Source organism: Amphibalanus amphitrite, unplaced genomic scaffold (genome assembly GCF_019059575.1).
Source record: "Amphibalanus amphitrite isolate SeventyFive unplaced genomic scaffold, NRLGWU_Aamphi_draft 000022F_arrow, whole genome shotgun sequence".
NCBI lineage: Eukaryota > Metazoa > Arthropoda > Thecostraca > Balanomorpha > Balanidae > Amphibalanus > Amphibalanus amphitrite.
Window position 1 is genome coordinate 339,362 of NW_024881518.1, and position 19,970 is coordinate 359,331.

Genomic DNA, 19,970 nt, shown 5'->3' on the forward strand with positions numbered 1-19,970 from the left:
AATTATATACGTTTTGGTAGCGTGTAGGTGGACCGAGGAGTCCAGCATTATGACCAGAGGAGTCCAGCAGTGGGAAGTCCATACCTACCTCTCTCTATTTTGAGAAGTGCAGGCCCGCGACATTTCCAACCCCCACGTCAGCGATGCTGCTGGATTTAAAATGATCGATCTGGAGCGTCAACAAACGACTGGCCCTATGCCGGCCTGTATCTGTAAAACCATTAGAGGTCGCGAGGATTCGATCCCACACACTTATTCCCGGTTCTCACTGCACACACACGATTACCATCGCGGCGATCGGGAAACGGGCGAGCCGATCCCCATCCCATCACCATACGATCACGATACGATCACCATACGATCCACCAAACGATCGAAAAACGGCAGTCAGAACCGGGCTTTAGGCGTTAGTGTCTTCTGAAACCAACGTTCTCGTCCTACGCCAAGCGACCTGATGATTCTCCCGATGTGGAGCTTGATATTTTTAACTGGGACCATGCAAGTAGGTACTCAAAGCTGTCAAACAAAGACACAATCAAACAAAGACTACACTCATTCGTTTACATGTAATTGTACAATGTACATCAACCGAGCCTGCCTATTGACTAGGGCCGGTCTCCGGCTGGTTTTGTTAGGTCTAGTTTCAGGCAGAACATGAACGGCGTTGATGTACTTGGGAGTTTTTACAGCGTTAACTAAACAATGCTTTATGCCACAGCCGAGTCTGCAACTCAACCTGGTCGTTACTCAGCATTGTCGTCATCACAGAGCTTCAAATCGATCAGCTACAGGCTGAACACGTACCTATATGGGTATAGGAAGACGTCCAAAAACTGTTGGCCATAGTATCTGTAGTGGGATCTACGTTCCATGCTGGTCAGGCATTTTGCAAAATGCCTAGTCATTTTGTAAAATGGCTAGCCATTTTGAAAAAAGCCTGGTTGCGTTCAGTCATTTTTCAAACAGCCGTCTTTTTGTAAAATGCCTAGGCATTTTACAAAATGACTGATTTTCTAAAGTGCCTGCAACATCTACAACACACTGCTCAGTCATTTTGTAAAATGGCTAGGTATTTTGTAAAATGCCTAGGCATTTTGCAAAATGACTGGAGAGTCAGTCATTTTGTAAAATGCCTAGGCTTTTTGCAAAAAGCCTGGAAAATCAGGCATTTTGCAAAATGCCTAGGCATTTTACAAAATGACTGATTTTCTAAAGTGCCTGCAACATATACATGTAGGATAGGTGGTTAGGTTTTAGGACAATGCAATGCAATACAATAGGTCATTTTATGCCAGGCCAGGTCAGGCTAGGCTGGGTTCTTTCGCGGCACGAACTTTTGTCATCACGGGGACGATTGACGAGACCGATGCGGCCAGGTGCCAGTTTCACCGCTAGGTGGCAGTGCCCGTTACACGGTGTCGCCTGAAGACGGCGCTGACGGTCAGTGTCAATTCGTTCTTCCTGACCCATGACATGCTGCGTTGTTCGCAATGAGCTTATCCTGCGCCCGGTCACCACTTTCATGCTCAACGGCACCACTTTCATGCTCAACGGCACCACCTTCAACGACGCGGCTTAGTTCGTTGTATATCCCCTGCGTTGCCGTTGCCGAAAAAGAGGTGGCGCCACACAGTATGGCATAGGGCACTTGAACAGGCCCGGGATGGTTGGCAAAGTCGCTACTAGCAGTGCATGTCACATTGATATGCCTAACTTTTGCACTGATGAAACTAATATGCAGGTGGTTGCTAATTGCTATGCCTTTCGACCTCTCTTGCACCTATTTCTTCCATACACTGCTCGGCACATAACGATGCATCACTCTCCAATCACCAATGCATTAATGTGACGCATGGTGAGCGGATAGACCAGCTTATTCAGACGAGCCATTGTTGATGGGCCATTTGGAAAGGGTCGCAACTCGCAGCTTCTGCGGTCTGTCATTCAGACTCGGTTTGAACTACCTATGGCGAGATCGGCTCAGGACTCTGATCGACTTGGGCGTTACCCCCGAGCACCTTGCGGCTTGCACCGACCTTTGTAGGGTTATCGGAGGTGAATGGAGAGGCCGAGTTGTGTCACCGGACCGGGCGCACCAGAAGGTCAGGTAACCCGGCTCCAGCGGAGGCAGACTGTCGTGTCGGAGACCCCCACAGTCACTGGAGGCGGGCCACTCAGAAAGTGCCGGCTGCTGCAGCGGAGGTACAGGGGAGGTACCGAACTACATTGCTCTGGCCTGATCTGGCCATCGTAGACGTAGTACGTACAGAGCCTGCAGTGTTTTTGGAAAAGTTTCTCGGGAACATCCGAGACTTAGAAAAGCAGGGGAGAAGACCTGACCGAATGAAAAAAAAACTGAGAAGACCGACTGAATAGTTTTTGTCCAATAACTCGAATATCCTCCGCTCGAAGTATTACGATGTGTCTTTTAATCCCATAGCTTTGTTTTTCTACATTCCATTTTACATGCAATAATGGACGCTGAAGCAGCAATGATTGAACTGGCTTACAAAGCTGAAGAAAGCTACTACCACCGATTTAATAGTTTGAACCTGAAGTGAGATTTAGACCTAATGGCTCAGGACTTTATGAACTAAGAGAGCTGGGAATGTCACTTAAGCACTTATCTGATACACTTAAGTTCTGATAAGTTTTAACCCTGGCCGGACCGATCGGTTTTCACTCAGAATAGCTGTGGCTCGCGGCATGGGTGGAGAACCTGCCCCGGCCACCCCGGCCGTGGCCGGGGTAACTTTCAGTCTACCCCGGCGCGGCCGGGGCAACTTTTCCACTCTTGTAAATCCTAAAAAGCTGTCTCCATACGAGCAAAGAAAACTCTCCCTCTTCGAATGTTGACTTCCATGGGCATACCATTGCAAATCAGGTAGGTATTTATGATTTACTTAACTTGCCATAATCTCCAACCCTAGGACCCGCTTGTGGTCGCCACTGCCAACTCAAATCCTGTTCACTGTTCAGTTTCGAAAATTTCGGGCGGCGGAGCTGCAGCGTCGCTAAAATCTTACCGACTCCGACTCCGGAGTTGGAGTTAAGACTGCACGGCTCAAAGCCATGCCTTGCACCTGGTTGCTTGACGATTTTTCTTTCGTTGACCTTTCAAAATCAGGTTTTGTTGTATATAAGGACCTCTTTTGGACCAATGTTTTTATTTTAAAAAGCTGAAGAAGGCCAGGAAGAAAGCTGCTGCGTCAAAACCTGTTTTTATTTTGCACGCTATTTCAAGAGTAGGTACTCATTTGCAATACAGGGCCTTGGAGCGCGTAAAATTTCGTTTCAGGCAAGATGAAAAATATCCAACCTAAAGTGTGATTTCATTATATGGACTTAACCCGCGCCCTGGTGGGGTCTGTTTATAACGCGACCTGGTGGGGGGGGGGGGCTATTTTTTGCCCCCCCCCCCCTCGTATCTCCGAAACTACAGGACGGATCCGCAAAATTCAAACGGCGTTCGAAAGGCCTTTCAAATTTGTCGAAGGAAACCAGATTTCATTGACCTCGGGGTCACCGATGACGTCACAGGTCAGGTCAAAGATGAAATGTTTCACCGTTCACGGGTCTTCTAGGGAATGCGCTATAACACCGAGGAAAACGCATTTTGTCGAGAATCAGCGGTAGGGCGTCAGTTGCCTAGTAGATATGTTGCTATTAGAGGTCACTGGCAATACCAGGTCAGGTCACAGGTCAGGTCACCAAGGGTCACAGGTCAGGTCACATGAGCCCAACTTTACTAAGGTTGTGTGATACATGTTTTATGGCCAATTTTTCATTTCCAACTCAATGGTGTTGGTTATAAGACTATCAGGTACGGCTTAGGTCACGTTCTGGTGAAGTTAAGGTCAAGGTCAGGTCAAGGTTAGGCCAAAAAAGGTCAAATTTTAAAGTTGATAGTTTTGCATAAAATGAGTATTGATTCGATGCAGCTCGTCACGGGGAGTCTAATGGTGGTCTTTGTTTTGCGCTACGGGGTCTAGAATTGCTAAAAATTTAGTTTGAAAATTTGACGTCATCAATTTTGAACAGTTTTTTCGCTATAACTTCGCCAAAAAAGAGGTATCAACCTCAAATTTGGTATGTGGATGGAAGGCGGTAAGGAATATCACATATATTCCGGTTTTTGCGAAATTCGAAAAAAAAACTTTTTGGATTTTTCGATTATTATATCCAAAAAATCTATTTTTTGATTTTTGGGGGTCAAAATCCAAAAATTTCGAAAATCGGAGATAGTTGTTTTGTAGCCCTGTCCAATCTACAGCTTTTATGTCTTATCATTTTTCTGTATTTGCAAAGCTATAGGCCTGACAGCTCTTCCCGCGAGACCCTTTTTTGGGTCGAAAACGGCAGAACATGACGTCACTCTGACGTCAATTCCGGCCAACCTATCATAGCCTTTGGAAAATTTTTTGGTCACAATGTGTAAAATTGATGTCCGGGAGGGTACTGAAAGTTTGGTGACGATCGGCGCAGCGGTTCTGGAGATATATCGAAAAGTCTGGAGGGGGGGGCAAAAAATAGCCCCCCCCCCACCAGGTCGCGGGTTAATGAGCAATGCCCGGAGTCGGAGCTGGAGTCGGAGATGGAAATGGAGTCGTCGATTTTTGAAGCCGGAGTCGGGGTCGGAGTCGGAGTCACCTTAAAATCTATCGACTCCGCACTCCGCAGCCCTGTTCAGAATAGCACTGGTTGTTTATGACGATCGTTGACAACAACGTGAGCATTTCGTCTTTCCGACTATCGGTCGCCGGCCGGGGTAACTTTTTCAAACATTCTCCACCCATGGCTCGCGGGGGTGAGCGGTTACGCTCCCCCCCCCCCTTTCACCGGTTCGCCCCTTGTTGAGCAAGAGCTTCGCGGAAAAAATCAACCATGTCGTCGACTTAGCGCCTGGTACCTGCCTAATTTAAATGTATCAGGTCAACTGATGATCTTTGAGGTCAGGTCAAAGATTCGGAAGAAGGGATCCGATTTTTTTTTTTGTAAATAACTTCTTAAAAATGATCACATCAGCCACGTCGAATGGTACACTTTTCGGGATATTTCAGCTGGGACTGCGTACGTAGGTAACAAACAAACAAGGACGACAGTGCGTGACGTCACTTTGGCAGTGCGTAGCTTTGGCTTTCGGCCGCCGCCTCTAAACTGTTTGACCTGGGCCCTGTTTCATAAAACGACGCTACAGCACGCTGGCGGCATCATGGTACTGGATTTCTGTGGAAACATCAACAAACTCGGACGCTCTCCCATGTTAGAGCGTCCGACTGTGTTGATGTTTCCATGGAAACCCAATAGGTACCACGATACGCATAGCGCGCTGTAGCGCCGTGCCGTAAAGCAGGGCCCTGCAGGCGAGAGCAGAAACATCACTGCGCCAAACAAACACGGATAAACACAGAGGCTCCTTGCTGACAGAGAATGTTTGGACTTTTGTATGTAAGCATAGCTATATGTGGCTGTATTACTAGCTTTGAAAGATTTGCCTTAAAAGCTGAAGTAGGTAAGTTTCATGAATTATGGCAAATGGTAAGGTAAAGGGTGACAAAAAAGGAAGTCTTGTCTTATGATTGATAGGTATTAGGTACAGGTATAGGTACATTCTTTTGCCTTTTAAGTGCGAGGTGATGACATCTTAAAATAACTCAAGCTTGCAACTTGTTTTTCTCAACTCAGCATAGATTTGTATACTTTGTGCAATGTGCATGCCTTGTACTGAGCATCACCATAACATTGCGTGTCAGACATGCCTACCCAAGTTTTGGTATAGCGTTCCCGTCGACCCAGATCTGGTCGCACGTCGTCCCGGAGGCGCAGTGAGCGGCCGACGGTGCTGTCGGGGGGCAGTTATCGGTGCGTTGGCCAGTGATCTTTGTCCGGGTCCGCTGGGCCAGTGCGGCGGCGCGCGCCGTGTCGTGCCGCGCCGCCAGTGTGTGAGTGTCGCCGGCCGGCCGCGCTCTGCCCCCTCCCCGGCGCCGCTGGTGCTGACCGCGCCCGGGCCGCGCCCCGCCATGTGGCTGCAGCAGCTGGACGCCGACATCATGTGGATGCGCACCGCCGAGGCGGCCGCGCTCACACACGAGGCGGTGGCCGAGCGGCTGCGCGTCGACCCGCAGCACGGCCTCAGCTGGGCAGAGGCCGGCGTCCGACAAAAGGTCTACGGCACCAACAGCTTCGAGGTCAAAGACGCCGACCCGCTCTGGAAAAAGTACCTCGAACAGGTGAGGAGCTCTAGGCTTTGGATGGTCTAAGATGTAATGCTTGCGGGCGGTACTGATTTAAATTTGGGGAAAACATTGGTTCAGTCACTTTTCTGTTGTTGTTTACTTTCTTGAACTGACTCGATTTCGGCAGAAAGGTATTTTTCGAGAAATTGGTTTCCTTTGAATGGTCATTTAGCAGTACATACTACATACCTATTGTTCTGCCATTTCGTTTTTTTTTAAACCTTTTTTCCGAATTGGATTCTGACAAAGATCTTGCAGTACGGCCGAACCTTGACGCCTTTTATATTTAACGATTTACGTCTGCGATGTCATTCCTTTATCAACATTTGCGACTGATACCGATTGATCCCAGTGTTTGTCATCCGCCCGCACTGGGAGTGTTCTGTGTTTATCGTTCTCGAGATAATTCCTCCTTTCATAGATATGCATGCCTATCGGATAAACGAAGCTAAAAAAGCAAACCGTGGGTAGAAGAACACAAAGGCTGAGGCGGCAGTGACAATGAGACGATAGCCCAAGAAACATCGATGTTTTAGGGATCAACGTAACATACGGTTTTATTACGATAAGTAGATTGAATGATACTCGGACCGCTGAAGGTGATAATTGGGCATGCAAGTCGTCAAAGATGGAAAATATTTTTTAAAAGCGATTTTAACAGATAAGACAACTTTTACTTGAAACCTCATTGCAACCCCCTCCCTCCATTGAGCAATGAGCATGCATCGCATAGTGCAACGTAAATTCACGGACAGGTGCTTTCCAAACTAGCAAAAGAGAGAAACTATAACAAATTGACGAACAGATCTTTACAACTGTTTTGGACGACCAGCGTTGATACAGAGGACACAATCAATTACGCATCGCTGGATACGTTTCAACCTTTCATTTAGCTTATGATGTCTTTTCTGGCCCGGCTGACACAAGCATGTTGGGGGGAGGGGAGGGGGCGGTGCCGGTGCACCGAGTACGCGCTGTTTGCTCGGATGGTGGGTCCGAGGGTCCACACAAGATGCAGAGCATGCATACTGCCCCGAAGTCGTCTATGTACACGAATTTATAAAAGGGAGGGGATAAGGAAGTCGTATATTGTCGTTTAGCCCTCGCCATACCTAATGGTTTTCTGCATACGGCCGAGGGGTGGGGGTTGGTAGTGGTACGACCCCCGGCGTTTCGCCCCCTAATAGAGCTAGAGCCTCGCGGAAAAAGAGCGTGTTCTCCGTTACGAGAAGCAGCGATTGGTGCCCTATTTTAAGAGCTCAGATCAACCGGTGGCCTCTGAGATCAGGTCAAGTGGCTCAAGTCACGGGTTCGGTTTTTGGTCAATAACTTCGCAAAAATTGGCCGTTGAGCCGCAATTCTGGCCTCATCATGTTCGCCTAGCTCAGGCGCGTCGAATGGTACCTATACTTTTTGTTTGGGTGAGGTCAACTTACGGTGTTGACCTCGGGTCAAGGTCAGGTCAGGGCCCCTCAGGCTACGAAGCTGGTCAAAGGAGATCATGCCGCATATCATTCGATTTGGCAGGTCTGCCCGAGTCCATAGGTGGCTTTCCCGACTCTCTAGCTCAATTTAATCGGGAGTTTTTTGGCGAAAACCCCCTATGACCCTATTGACGTCATAAATGGCGTCACGCAAGGTCAAAAATGCAAAAGTGAAGCATCAGACCTTGCAAGACATGAAATCACGACTCCATGAACTTAGATAGTTTTAGATCATTCCAGGCGCCAAAATGACACTTTTCATATTTCCCCATTGACTTATGATAGTGAGATCACGTGACCGACCTGACCTCGTGTGATATTTAGGAAAAATTGGAAATATACAAATTGTGAGATCTCTGGAGGATACTAGATCCTTTAAGTTTCATCTCCCTGTGAAAGTTCCTCCGGCACTGCGGCGTTGCGATGTTGCGACATCTCAGGACCGTGCAGAGGTTCACTTATGACGTCAAAGGTCAGTGACCTGACCTGACCCGAAAATGCGGTCAGTGTCAAAAGATCCGGCTTGAATCAAAGGTCAGGTATGCCAAGTTTCAGCTCTCTAGCGCCGAGCTATTCCGAGCTATCGCGAATATAAACTGGGCGCCCCCCCCCCCTTCTCGGCCGGCGAGGGATGAATCGTCCCAAACGATGGTTAATTCGTTCCATTTTTGCGTCCCTTAGATTTTTATGCATACGTACCACGTGACTGTTATGGCGTTTACTACATTTATTATCGTATTTATATAAACCACTAGAAATTGTGCTGTCTTGTAGACCGTTTTGTTGTGAGCAGGAAAGATACTACTCGTATTTCTAATTCTGCCAGCATTTGATCAGGAAAACTTGAAAATGCTGAAAGATGAGACATGCTTTGATGGTAAAGCCGTAGCGTACTAATGCTCACGATTCCCAGTGCTGGTTTGTAACTGAGGCTCCATCCCCACTGCTTGTCTCCTTTTGGGGGAAGCGGGGACAGCAGCGCTATATTTCTTATAGTAGTTACACATACTCTGGACTTGTGCTTACCCTGTGCCCTGTGTGTTGCGCCCCTCAGTTTCAGAATCCGCTGATCCTGCTACTTTTGGCATCAGCACTCGTCAGCGTGCTAATGCAACAGTTCGACGACGCCTTCAGCATTGCAGCGGTGAGCGACCCTTGTACCGGTCAGATATTTTTTCCCTCTGGCCGCGGGGAACCTGGATGGTGGGCCCCACTGTTCGCAGGGCGGGAGGGGGGGGGGGCATTTTGTGTGCCGATCAGCTGGGCGGGGGCCCCTCTGTCAACGTTACGGTGTTTTTTATGTTCCGGTCAGATAGGAGATCCATTTGTGCAGCGGATGGTGTGCACATGTTCATTTGTGCACAGATCCATATCTGTGTGCAGCGGATGAAGTTATTTTACCCACATTACCGGTCATTGATAAGCAAGCACGTTTAGAAAATGTGCCGCTATGATTTGAGATAAATTATGTCGATGTGCTTAACCTGAGTTTTTTTTTTCACTTTCCAGGCCATATCAATCGTAGTAACGGTTGCCTTTATACAAGAATATAGGTCAGAAAAATCATTAGAAGAATTGAAGAAATTGGTGCCTCCTGTGTGCCATTGGTAAGTTTTTAAACATCTACCCCGGATTTGGTGTCTTCCGGACGACGAAGATTCTGCGTCGTCCGGCCAATGGCGTTCGAGGTCAGCGGGGGCTTGGCTGTGGTTATCGAACGGGATTGGCCGGACGGCATAGAATGTTCTTCGTCCGAGGAGACTGCGAACGCGCCCCTAGTACCCTAAAACACCATCGCCGTTCTTATGGTCGGCGCCAACCACATAGTTTGGGAGATGAAGCTCTTTCTTTTCGGATGGTTTTTACTAAATATGTCATCGGATTTGAAGCAACAAATTTTAGTTCATTAGCATGGTAGCCTCTAAAATAGGTATCGATGCGATTTCTTCACACGGATTTTAATGCTTCTGAAAAACTGGCCGAAAGCCTAGGAAGTTAAACGCAATAAACTAATACCGTCACCCGCCAGTTTAATGACCAAACATTTCTAGGGAAAGAATAGCACTATCCCATACAGCATCTTAATTAAGCGTCGACATATTATCAAGTTTTCTTCCTAATCGGTCGGGTTGTGTTCACTTTCCATCTCCTACTTTGCACACTGAGGTCTCGTGTTACTGATACTAATCCAGATCACGTCATCGGGCTCACAACCTGCACAGGTAGGACCCACATGGCCTTCCTGAGTGGGCGTGAGCCCTCTATGACCAGCAAGGTCTTCTTCAGATAAGCGCGGTCCTTATCTGCATAATGTACTTGACCGCTGGCCCTGATTTAAGCTGGGTATGTGATCAATGATAGAGCCCGCACTTGGCGCACCTTGTACACCTGGCTTCTGGTTCGCCACGAGGGTATCTAAATATGCAGTTATTGGGAAAAGGTGTCCCAGCTGGGGCTGGGGGTGGTTATTTCCCCGCTGGCCTCTTGCCTTGTGGCATCGGCCATGAGCTATGATTCAGTGCTGCTTCAAATTAAAGGAATATGATTATGTTGGCATTTAACGTACTGAAATATTTTTGTTTTTGTTTTATGGCCATTTAAGATTAATAACATTTTTTCCGTATGATTTTTTTTTTCGATTCAAAAGATTCGATACACATATGAATCACGTAAGCGTGCTATGACCAATGATCATGTATGGATAACATAAACATGGTTTGTGAAATTGCTAGGGGACTGTCCGCCTCTTGCGTCCTGTCTTTTCCATGGCAGCGCGCTCATAATCCATAATATCGTAGTTCATATTTCAATGCTCAATAGGTACAACATTAATTGATACTGAGGCCCGAGCGCCACCCTCTTGTGTATCCGCGCCCGGCGGTATTATTTCGACAGTGTTAGCCGATATATCTAACCGGGCTGCGTCTGTGTCGCAGTCAGCGGTCGGGGCAGACGACGAGTTTTCTGGCCGAGGAGCTGGTGCCCGGGGATGTGGTGCACTTCAGTGTCGGTGACCGGGTGCCGGCAGACATCCGACTGGTGCAGGTCAGTCAGCTGCGACACGGGCAGGGGGACGACGTGGTGGCGTAGTCCACCACAGTCCACCACAAGCTGTGGGAAGGACGAGATGCTGACACCACGATGGATTAGTATAATATTGTGGGCATTGCTGCCAACTACTGAATCACTGACACCAGCTTGGTATGGACCGAAATCAGTTATTTGATTTGCTTTGTTGATGGCTTTGCGTTAGCTCAACATCAAATTTGATCGAATGTAAATTCTCTGCATTTGTTTAACTTTGCCTGCATTTGCCAGCATATCCGAGTAACATGACCTTGCCGACTGTTGACCCGACCGTGTGACCTTGGCAGGGCGTTGACCTGGAGGTCGACGAGAGCAGTTTTACCGGCGAGGCGAAGCCGGCTCGGAAAGATGCCAGCGTGTTGTGTGAGAGCAACGTCACCTCGAAACCCAACTGTCTCTACATGGGTACCCTGGTGCGGTACGGCAATGGAAAGGTAGGCGGCAGTTCACACATAAACTCCAAACCCCGCTTCCCTTATATTGTGTGTGTGTGGGGGGGGGGGGGGTCGGTACCTGGAACGTTCGGCAGCTCACAGGGCTGGCTCAGCATTGAAGCCAATGACCTAGGCTCATAATTGAAGCAGAACATATGGAGCAGGGTATTTAGGCTGTTCTCGCGAGGCTGTTTGCGTCTAAGGAGCACTGAGCAGTCGGGCCAGTTGTATGTGTCATACGATTGCTGATGTGTGGGGCTTTCTGTTGTCCACCAGGGTATCGTGGTGTCCACGGGCATCCGCTCCGAGTTCGGTGAGGTCTTCAAGATGATGGAGACCGAGGAGTCTCCCAAAACGCCCCTCCAGAAGAGCATGGACGACCTGGGCAAGCAGCTGTCGGCCTACAGCTTCGGCATCATCGGCGTCATCATGCTGGTCGGCTGGCTACAGGGCAAGCCGCTCCTGGAGATGTTCAACATCGGCGTCAGGTGAGCTGTCTGAAGGGAATCCAGGATGATTTTAATGTCAATCCATTGTATTTAGGGCTGGAGTGACGGCCATCGTAGCTAGCGGTAGGCTGACTCGCGCTTTATATACAAAAGGTAATTTTTATCGCTTTAGATGATTATGAGCTATATTTCCTCTAGCCGGTCTGGACGTGTATCTTTAGCCTGGTGGATAAGGCGTCCGTCTATTAGATTACTTTCGTAACTGCGAGTTTGCAGCTGGGGGAAGCATTTAGTTTTTCACCATGCTCTACCCGGGACGACCCTATCTGTCTCCGTCAACCAGTGGCGCGCGTAATTTTCGGTTAGAGTTACTATTCAACTAGTCAGCTAGACGCGAAGGACAAGTTCTGGTAATGGTCCCATTGTGTCATTGGCAACAAGTCGTGCTGGGAGTATATCCGGGTCCAGAGCCACTCACTGAACGATTCGTACGTTTCGCATCATGTTTGCCAAAATACGATGGAAAAATAATGCAATACAGGCGAAACGTGGACCGTCCATGTTGCAGCGTTTAATCGTAATGTTGCAGGGCCGTATCGCCCGCTATCTGTCGGTGGACGGATCAGAGTCCACGGGGGCGGTGGAGCCGGGGTGTGACCGCACGGTCCGAGCGGCCCGAGTGACCCTGACGGCACACTTGAGTGCCGCTTAGATCAGCAGTACGGACTGCAGTATCCCTGCGTCCAATGTAGCCGTGTCGGAAAAGTTGTCAATATCGCCCCGGGTGCAGATAATATCAATGTGGCACACTTGAGCTACCGATAGTGACCGTCTTTACCCTCGATATACATAGAAGTAAACGAGTCAGATATATCGTTCGTGTCTCTCCCCCCCCCCCCCCCGATGGTAAATCAGAAGGCGTGGGGTTAGGGGGGGGGGTGCGATCGCCAATGCTGCCCAATGTCTGCCAAGTGTCCATAGAGGGTTAACATCCTATATCTGTTACAAATATCGAAACATTCCAGCGTATCGTGTTGTATCGCGTATTTATAATTTAAAATACATACTGATGACAATATGCGATGACTGTCTAATTTTTAAGCAGCGCTGCCACTTTCTTGTTTTCACTTGCGACTGGTATACCATTATGCTGAGCTCCGTTTGCTCATATGTTAATTCCCATGTTTCACCAATCTGCGCTCGTCCCTCCTGTGTTTCCTGGCCGGCAGTCTGGCGGTGGCCGCCATTCCCGAGGGCCTGCCCATCGTCGTCACAGTCACACTGGCGCTCGGAGTGATGCGTATGGCCAACCGGAAGGCGATCGTCAAGAAACTGCCGACCGTCGAGACACTGGGTGAGTGGTCGGTATTCCCGATAACCCTCGCCGGCCGAGGGGGGGGGCGGGTGCCGCCCCCCCCATAGGGTTTTTTCGCGATAGCTCCGAACACGCTGGCGATAGAAAGCTGAAACTTGGCATACCTGACCTTTGATCCAAGCCGCATCTTTTGACACCAACCGCATTTTTGGGTCAGGTCAGGTCACTGACCTATGACGTCATAAGTGAACCTCTGCACGGTCTTCAGATGTCGCAACTTCGCAACGCCCTCACTGCCAGAGGAGATGTCACAGGGAAATGAAACTTGCAGGATCTAGTATCCATTATGAGTCCCACAACTTGTATATCTCGGATTTTTTCTAAAGGTCATATGAGGTCAGGTCATTTTCGTGACCTCACCATTATAAGTCAATGGGGAAAAATGAAAACTGCTATTCTGGCGCCGGGGACGATCTCCAACTATCTCAAGCACACAGAATCGTGATTTGATGCACTCCTTGCAAGGTAAGATGCGTCACTTTTGCAATGTTGACCTTGCGTGACGTCATTTATGACGTCATCAAGGTCATTTTTGTTTTTCGTCAATAACTCTTGATCAAATTGAGCTAGCGAGTCGAAAAAGCCACCAATGGACTCAGGAAGGCCTGCCGAATCGAATGATATGCGACATGACCTCTTCCGACCAACTTCGTGACCTTGGGGTGCTGACCTGACCTTGACCTGAGGTCAACACCCCAAGTTGACCTGACCCGGACAAAAAGTATATCATTCGACGCGCCTGGACGAGGCGAACACGATGCTGCCAAAATCGGCGCTCTGCGGCCATTTTTTGCGAAGTTATTCACCAAAAACTGAACCGTACCTTGGGGCACTTGACCTGACCTCAGAGGTCACCGGTTGACCTAGGACCTTAAAATCGGGTACCAATCTCTGCGTCTCGTAACGGCGCACACGCTCGTTTTTTCCGCGACGCGCTAGCTCCACCAGGGGCGAAACGGCGAGGGGGGGGTCGTACCCGCCCCCCCCCCCTCGGCCGGCGCGTATGTAGAAAACCAATAGGTCCGGCGAGGGATAAACCATCAGACTCCGAGGCAATAAGAGGATCAGTCAGAGAATGACCCTGCTGAAGACCCGAGAGAAGACTGACAATGAACCTGTGTCTGAGTCATTCAATGTTATGAAGCTACCATTACATTTTTTAATTAACCCATGTTATCGATGCGCCAGGCTGCGTGAACGTGGTATGCTGCGACAAGACGGGCACGCTGACGACCAACGAGATGACGGTGACGTCGATCGTCACGGCCGAGGGCTACCAGTGTGACGTGACGGGCGTGGGCTACAGCGCGCACGGCGAGATCCGGCCCGTCACAGAGAACATGGAGCAGTGCAAGTACTCGCTCTACGGACTGTTCGAGGTCAGCCCCGCGCGACAGTTTCAGTGCAGTCGTGGATGCCGTGTCTTTACATGCGATTAGTTATAGCACAGGTCATATCATGCTCTGATGTGCTGCACCCTACCTCATGGGGCACGGTCATCATGATGGATTTCGCTTCACGCTTATCTTACCCCTATCGATTGTAAACCCTCACGTATTTCCCCACTCTTCGTATGAAACGTGCACTGAAGCCAATAACTTAATCTGCTCCTGCTCCCCGCCAGGTGGCTCTGCTGTGCAACAACGCCGACTTTACGGGCGACACGCTGAAGGGAACGCCAACAGAGGGCGCGCTCCTGGTGGCCGCCAAAAAGGTGTGTGCAACCGACTCGTCCTCTAAGGACCTGCGCATCACTACTATGAACGTCAAACCGCTTGAGACCCCACTTTTTTGTGATAATTTTTAAATGCGTCAACTTTCGTTGACAATATTCTGGCTATGTATGTTTCAGAACCTGCCGAAACTTTTATTACAAAGGTATTTTGACGCCAAACGATTATGGAAGGTACTTCTCATTCACTCGTAATGCTAAGGTCAATTCAGGCCCGGGCAGAGGCTTGCGCTCGGCCACACTCGAGCCCCGCCACCAGCGCCATCTGCTCTAAATGCCATCTACCAGCGCCCGCTACCGCTACCAGCTACCGACCACCATCAAGCCTGAATGGAGCGAGGGACACGAGTGACCGGTCGCCGGGCAAGGAGCGCCGGAGGGGTAGGGCGGAGCTTAGCGCTGACGTCATTACGTGGCTCCGCCCCATGAGCGCGTAGCCTCTACCCAAACAGCAGATTCGTTCCGTGAAATTTAACATTACGCGTGAATGAGAAGTACCTTTCATAATCGTTTGGCGTCAAAATACCTTAGTAATAAAAGTTTCGGCAGGTTCTGAAACACACATTGCCAGAATATTGTCAACGAGAGTTGACGCATTTTAAAATAATCGCAAAAAAGTGGGGTCTCAAGCGGTTTGACGTCTATAGTAGTCGTTTGGATATGCAAAATAGTCTTGGAGCTTGGGTTTGTTTTTTCAATAGAAAAGCAATTTTTACGAAGTGTTTTTAACTATTGAAGGTTACTGTAGACAGCGAATCGTTAGAAGGCCGGTCAGGGTTACATTTTTATGCGTTAACGAAATTTGTCCGCTTCCGGACAAGTCAACTACCTTCCCATTACGATTCAGTCTTAGAGCAGCCTGACTTATTTCGACAATGAAGTACCTGTCATTTCTGATGTCGCTCCAACGGCCGCCGCTGTCCGTTCCAGTTCGGCCTGCACGACCTGCGCCAGACGTCTCAGCGTCTGGCCGAGGTGCCGTTCCGCTCCGAGACCAAGGTCATGATGGTGAAGGCTACCAAGCCGGGCGAGTCCACCGAGCTGTGGTACTGCAAAGGCGCCCTGGAGAACCTGCTGCCGCGCTGCTCGGCCTACTCGGTCCACGGACGGCCCGAGCCGCTGACGCCGTCACGAATGGAGAAAATCAAGGCCGAGTCGTACGAGATGGGCCGGCGCGGCCTGCGCGTGCTGGCACTGGCGCGGGGACGCGAGCAGGATAACCTGGAGCTGGTCGGCATGGTGAGTGAAGTGATAGCACAAGGGTGACTCAAAATAAAATGATCATTCGTAATGCTTTTGAAAGGATCACGTACCTTGTTTGCTTTATATCGTCACATAGCTCGTGAGCCTTCAGGTGTGTAAGGCATTATTCTTTTACAGTATTTCCTATCGAGTACCTTGTTACAAGGCGACCGATTTGCTAACCAGCGCTGACTTTGTGTCCCAGGTGGGCATCATGGACCCGCCTCGGCCGGGCGTGCGAGACCAGGTGCTAATGCTACAGATGTCCGGAGCCCGGGTCAAGATGCTCACAGGAGACGCGCGCGAGACAGCCTGTGCCATCGGTGAGACGTCCAATGTATATTGTTACTTCCCCTTAGCCTAACAAAAACGCAGTATCATCTGTTGTCAACCGTATGCGATCCCTCTACCCAAGGGCGTGAGCTTGTGACGTCCTATTTACCTGCTCATTCGCTTGCATAAACTGCATCTTAAATTGTGTCGCCCGCTGACGATTGTTGCCGTGTGCAGGCGTACAGCTGGGCCTGCCGGTGACGTCCAACTCGGTGATCAGCGGCGACGAGATGGACAGGTGGAACGACCACCTGCTGGAGGAGATGATCGACAACATCACCATCTTCTACCGCATGGCGCCCAAACACAAAGTCAAAATCATCAAGGTACGATTGGTGATGAGATTCAGCCGGTCGATGAGTTGCATTGTCACCATGACCGTCGTAGATGATAATATCGTGGATATCGTGGGTGAGTAGCGGATAATCGCCAGTTATATACTCGTAGTACATTTCTTTATGTTTTTATCATGATTTTTTATCATGATAATGTTTTTTATCATGATAATGTTTTTTATCATGATAATGGTGGCCGACCCAGTGTGTCCGAATCCTTTTCTATTGACCTTGCCAACATCTGATGATGCACCATATTTCTGTGTACAGGCGCTGCAGGCCAAACACTACATCGTGGCAATGACCGGTGACGGTGTAAACGACGGCGTGGCTCTGAAGAAAGCCGATATCGGTATCGCCATGGGCAAAGTCGGTACAGATGTCAGCAAAGAGGCGGCCGACATGATCCTGGTCGATGACGACTTTACCACCATCATGTGAGTGAAAGGCGGCTAGGAGCCGGAAGTGTGAGGGTTTCCTGTAAAGCTCAAGTCGGTGCACGCTCTCAGGAAATCAGGAACTATGGAGCAAGTTGCAGAACTGAAAGCATGCCGCAGTCCCGACTAGGCGCAGTTCCTATTGATCCTTCATTTTTCATTAATTGATAAGACTTGAATAATTATAGTGATTGATTCGAGCTGCACGGCGCTAATTGAATTCCGGAGCCTTCCCTAGATGTTTGGTGCCTCAATAATGACGAATATTTGCGTTTTCAGGAGCGCCATCGAGGAAGGCAAGGGCATTTTCTACAACATCGGCAACTTTGTGAAGTTTCAGCTGTCGACCAGCATCGCGGCGCTGTCGCTGATCGCCCTGTCCACACTGCTGGGCATCCCGAACCCGCTGAACGCCATGCAGATTCTATGGATCAACATCATCATGGACGGCCCGCCCGCTCAGAGGTGAGGCCGGCTGTAGATATTAGATAGTGCGTAAAAGCTTACAGTGGGAAGCACATGTCTTCTTGCAGGCTTCGTCTTTCCCACATTGAACCAGATTCCTACTAGGCACTTCTCTCTTCGACACATCGCTTGACGGAGCCGTTAAATGTTTAGTCTTAGCTTCTTTCTCATCGGTACTCTGAAAATCGCTGCCTTGATTAATGTCGCATTCAGATACTTCCCTAGGGTCCCAATATTGTACTTGCTTGTATCCAGACCGGACTCGTTCCCTCCTATAGTCTGGGCTTTGAGCTGTTGAACTGGAACTCTGGAACTTGCTAACCGATGTATGGTCTGACCCATCCCCCGGAGTCTGGGCGTGGAGCCGGTGGATCGGGACGTGCTAACCGCTGTATGGTTTGACCCATCGCCCCCGCTCCCCCTCCCCCTCCTCGCAGTCTGGGTGTGGAACCGGTGGACAGGGACGTGTTGAAGCAGCCGCCGCGCGACGTCCGGCAGTCGATGATCACGCGGTCGCTGCTGCTGAACGTGCTGCTCTCGGCGTCCGTCATCATCTGCGGCACGCTCTGGGTGTTCCAGAGGGAGGTGAGAGACCGGGGACGGCTGCCTGCTCCAGCGGCTGTTGGAGCTCCAGCTCCAGCAGTCAGTGGACGGTGGTTGAGGATATTTGCCTTTGACATCGGGTGATCTCGAAACGCGCTGTAGAGGAGATGCGTTACTTAGCTGTGGTGCTCTTCGTCCATGCAGTCTTTTCGTCGAACTCTCAGCTCTCTGCTGACACTTGCTTTTTTCCCAGATGAGTGACAACATCATCACGCCACGGGATACCACCATGACGTTCACCTGTTTCGTGTTGTTCGACATGTTCAACGCGCTCAGCTGCCGCTCTCAGGTAAGCCACGCGTGTTTCCGCTGTCAGCGCTTTTCCCAGAGGTTCTATCGCTAACAATCTCGACTGTTCCTGGCGCTCGCTCGTTGGAGCCTTTGTATCAGTCATTATCATTCCATGCCTCTGACACACCTGCGACTGTCTCGCGTCCGCAGGTGAAGTCGGTGTTCACCATCGGCCTGTTTTCGAACAAGTTCTTTTTGCTGGCGGTGGGCGGCTCGCTGGTTGGTCAGCTGTTTGTTATTTACTTCCCGCCGCTGCAGCGTGTGTTCCAGACCGAGGCCCTTTACCTGTCGGGTAAGTGATGGGAATTGTTTAATTGGGGGGGAGGTGGGAACGGTTAGTAGGGAAGGGGATGCAGTGTTTAGAAGGGAATATTATGTAGGAGCCATACAGGGGTCATTCTATACTCTCCTGCAACTACAATTACTCAATAACACCGAATCGTTCGTCCCTAAGCCCAAACCACTACCATCACATAACGCGACGCGTTCATTGCTGCAGATCTGGTGTACCTGCTGGCCATCACGTCCAGCGTGTTCGTCGTCTCCGAGGTGAAGAAGTACCTGGAGCGCAGCGGGCGCAACAGCCGACCGGCCAAGTCTCACGCCAAGAGCGGCTTCAACCGCACAGATATGGTGTAGCGTCACTCATGACAGTCCCCTCGGACTAAACTCTAGTTATCCTTATATACGGCAGCCAACACAGAAGCTCGCCGAAACAGTGTGATGAGACTTACGAGGCACTTTGACGGCCGAATATACTGCAGTGCAACCATAGCGGCAATTATGTGGGTGTGTCTGGTTCGGGCTGGGGGTGGTTGAACCCGTCCGGTGACTCGGAATCTGACAGGGAGCGGGTTAGTGTGATGTGTCCATGTGTCTGTGAGTGTGCGGCTGTTTTGGCCCGGTCAGGGTAGCCCGCAGTGCGGAGGGCTCAGGACCGCGCGGCGGGCTGTGTTCACTTCTTGCCACCGGCCCAGTGGTATGTCCTAGCTGGGCGAGAACTGGCATTCAACGGGCTTTACGGGCGGTTTTAGGTTGTCGATGTGTTGTCGTTCCTTTAGGGATTATGTGGTGCGATTGGTGACGGCGACCGAACAATGTCGCTTTTGAATTGTATGTACATGATTGGTCAATATAATATTATACTCAGACATGCAAGCAGCAGTTTGTGGTGATGATGCTCCATTATCATATTTGTGTCATTTTTTTACGTGATTTCGAGACAGGGTCACGTCGAAGATTCTAAACAAGGATACTAAGGCCACCGCTCGATAGCGACGAAATCTCACGTAAATCACAAATTGGAAAAAAGCGGAGCCAATATGCTCTCGGCGCAACCTATGCACCTACCTGACACACCGCGGGATATTTGGATTGCGTATTCCCCACTCTCAACCGGTGTTTCAAGTTATCAACGGGCTCGGTTACTAAGGCGATAAGGGTATGTACTATGTGGGGGAAAGGGGT

At 49.8% G+C, this 19,970-nt stretch overlaps 1 protein-coding gene across 5 annotated transcripts in view; it reads left to right on the forward strand.

Moving 5' to 3' along the window:
• LOC122391583 (calcium-transporting ATPase type 2C member 1-like) overlaps positions 1-19,661 on the forward strand; it is a 35,896-nt gene extending 16,235 nt beyond the window's left edge. For all 5 annotated transcript variants that reach the window (XM_043385651.1, XM_043385660.1, XM_043385679.1 and 2 more), the window contains exons 3-20: positions 6,033-6,230; positions 8,775-8,864; positions 9,230-9,327; positions 10,657-10,765; positions 11,095-11,241; positions 11,518-11,729; positions 12,920-13,044; positions 14,254-14,444; positions 14,690-14,779; positions 15,728-16,036; positions 16,245-16,362; positions 16,550-16,698; positions 16,978-17,144; positions 17,424-17,609; positions 18,047-18,194; positions 18,406-18,501; positions 18,654-18,795; positions 19,003-19,661. In XM_043385651.1, the coding sequence (XP_043241586.1) occupies positions 6,051-6,230; positions 8,775-8,864; positions 9,230-9,327; positions 10,657-10,765; positions 11,095-11,241; positions 11,518-11,729; positions 12,920-13,044; positions 14,254-14,444; positions 14,690-14,779; positions 15,728-16,036; positions 16,245-16,362; positions 16,550-16,698; positions 16,978-17,144; positions 17,424-17,609; positions 18,047-18,194; positions 18,406-18,501; positions 18,654-18,795; positions 19,003-19,142 (2,697 nt within the window). In that variant the 5' untranslated portion in view covers positions 6,033-6,050 and the 3' untranslated portion in view covers positions 19,143-19,661. The remainder of the gene's footprint in view (positions 1-6,032; positions 6,231-8,774; positions 8,865-9,229; positions 9,328-10,656; positions 10,766-11,094; positions 11,242-11,517; positions 11,730-12,919; positions 13,045-14,253; positions 14,445-14,689; positions 14,780-15,727; positions 16,037-16,244; positions 16,363-16,549; positions 16,699-16,977; positions 17,145-17,423; positions 17,610-18,046; positions 18,195-18,405; positions 18,502-18,653; positions 18,796-19,002) is intronic.
• Positions 19,662-19,970: the final 309 nt, after the last annotated feature.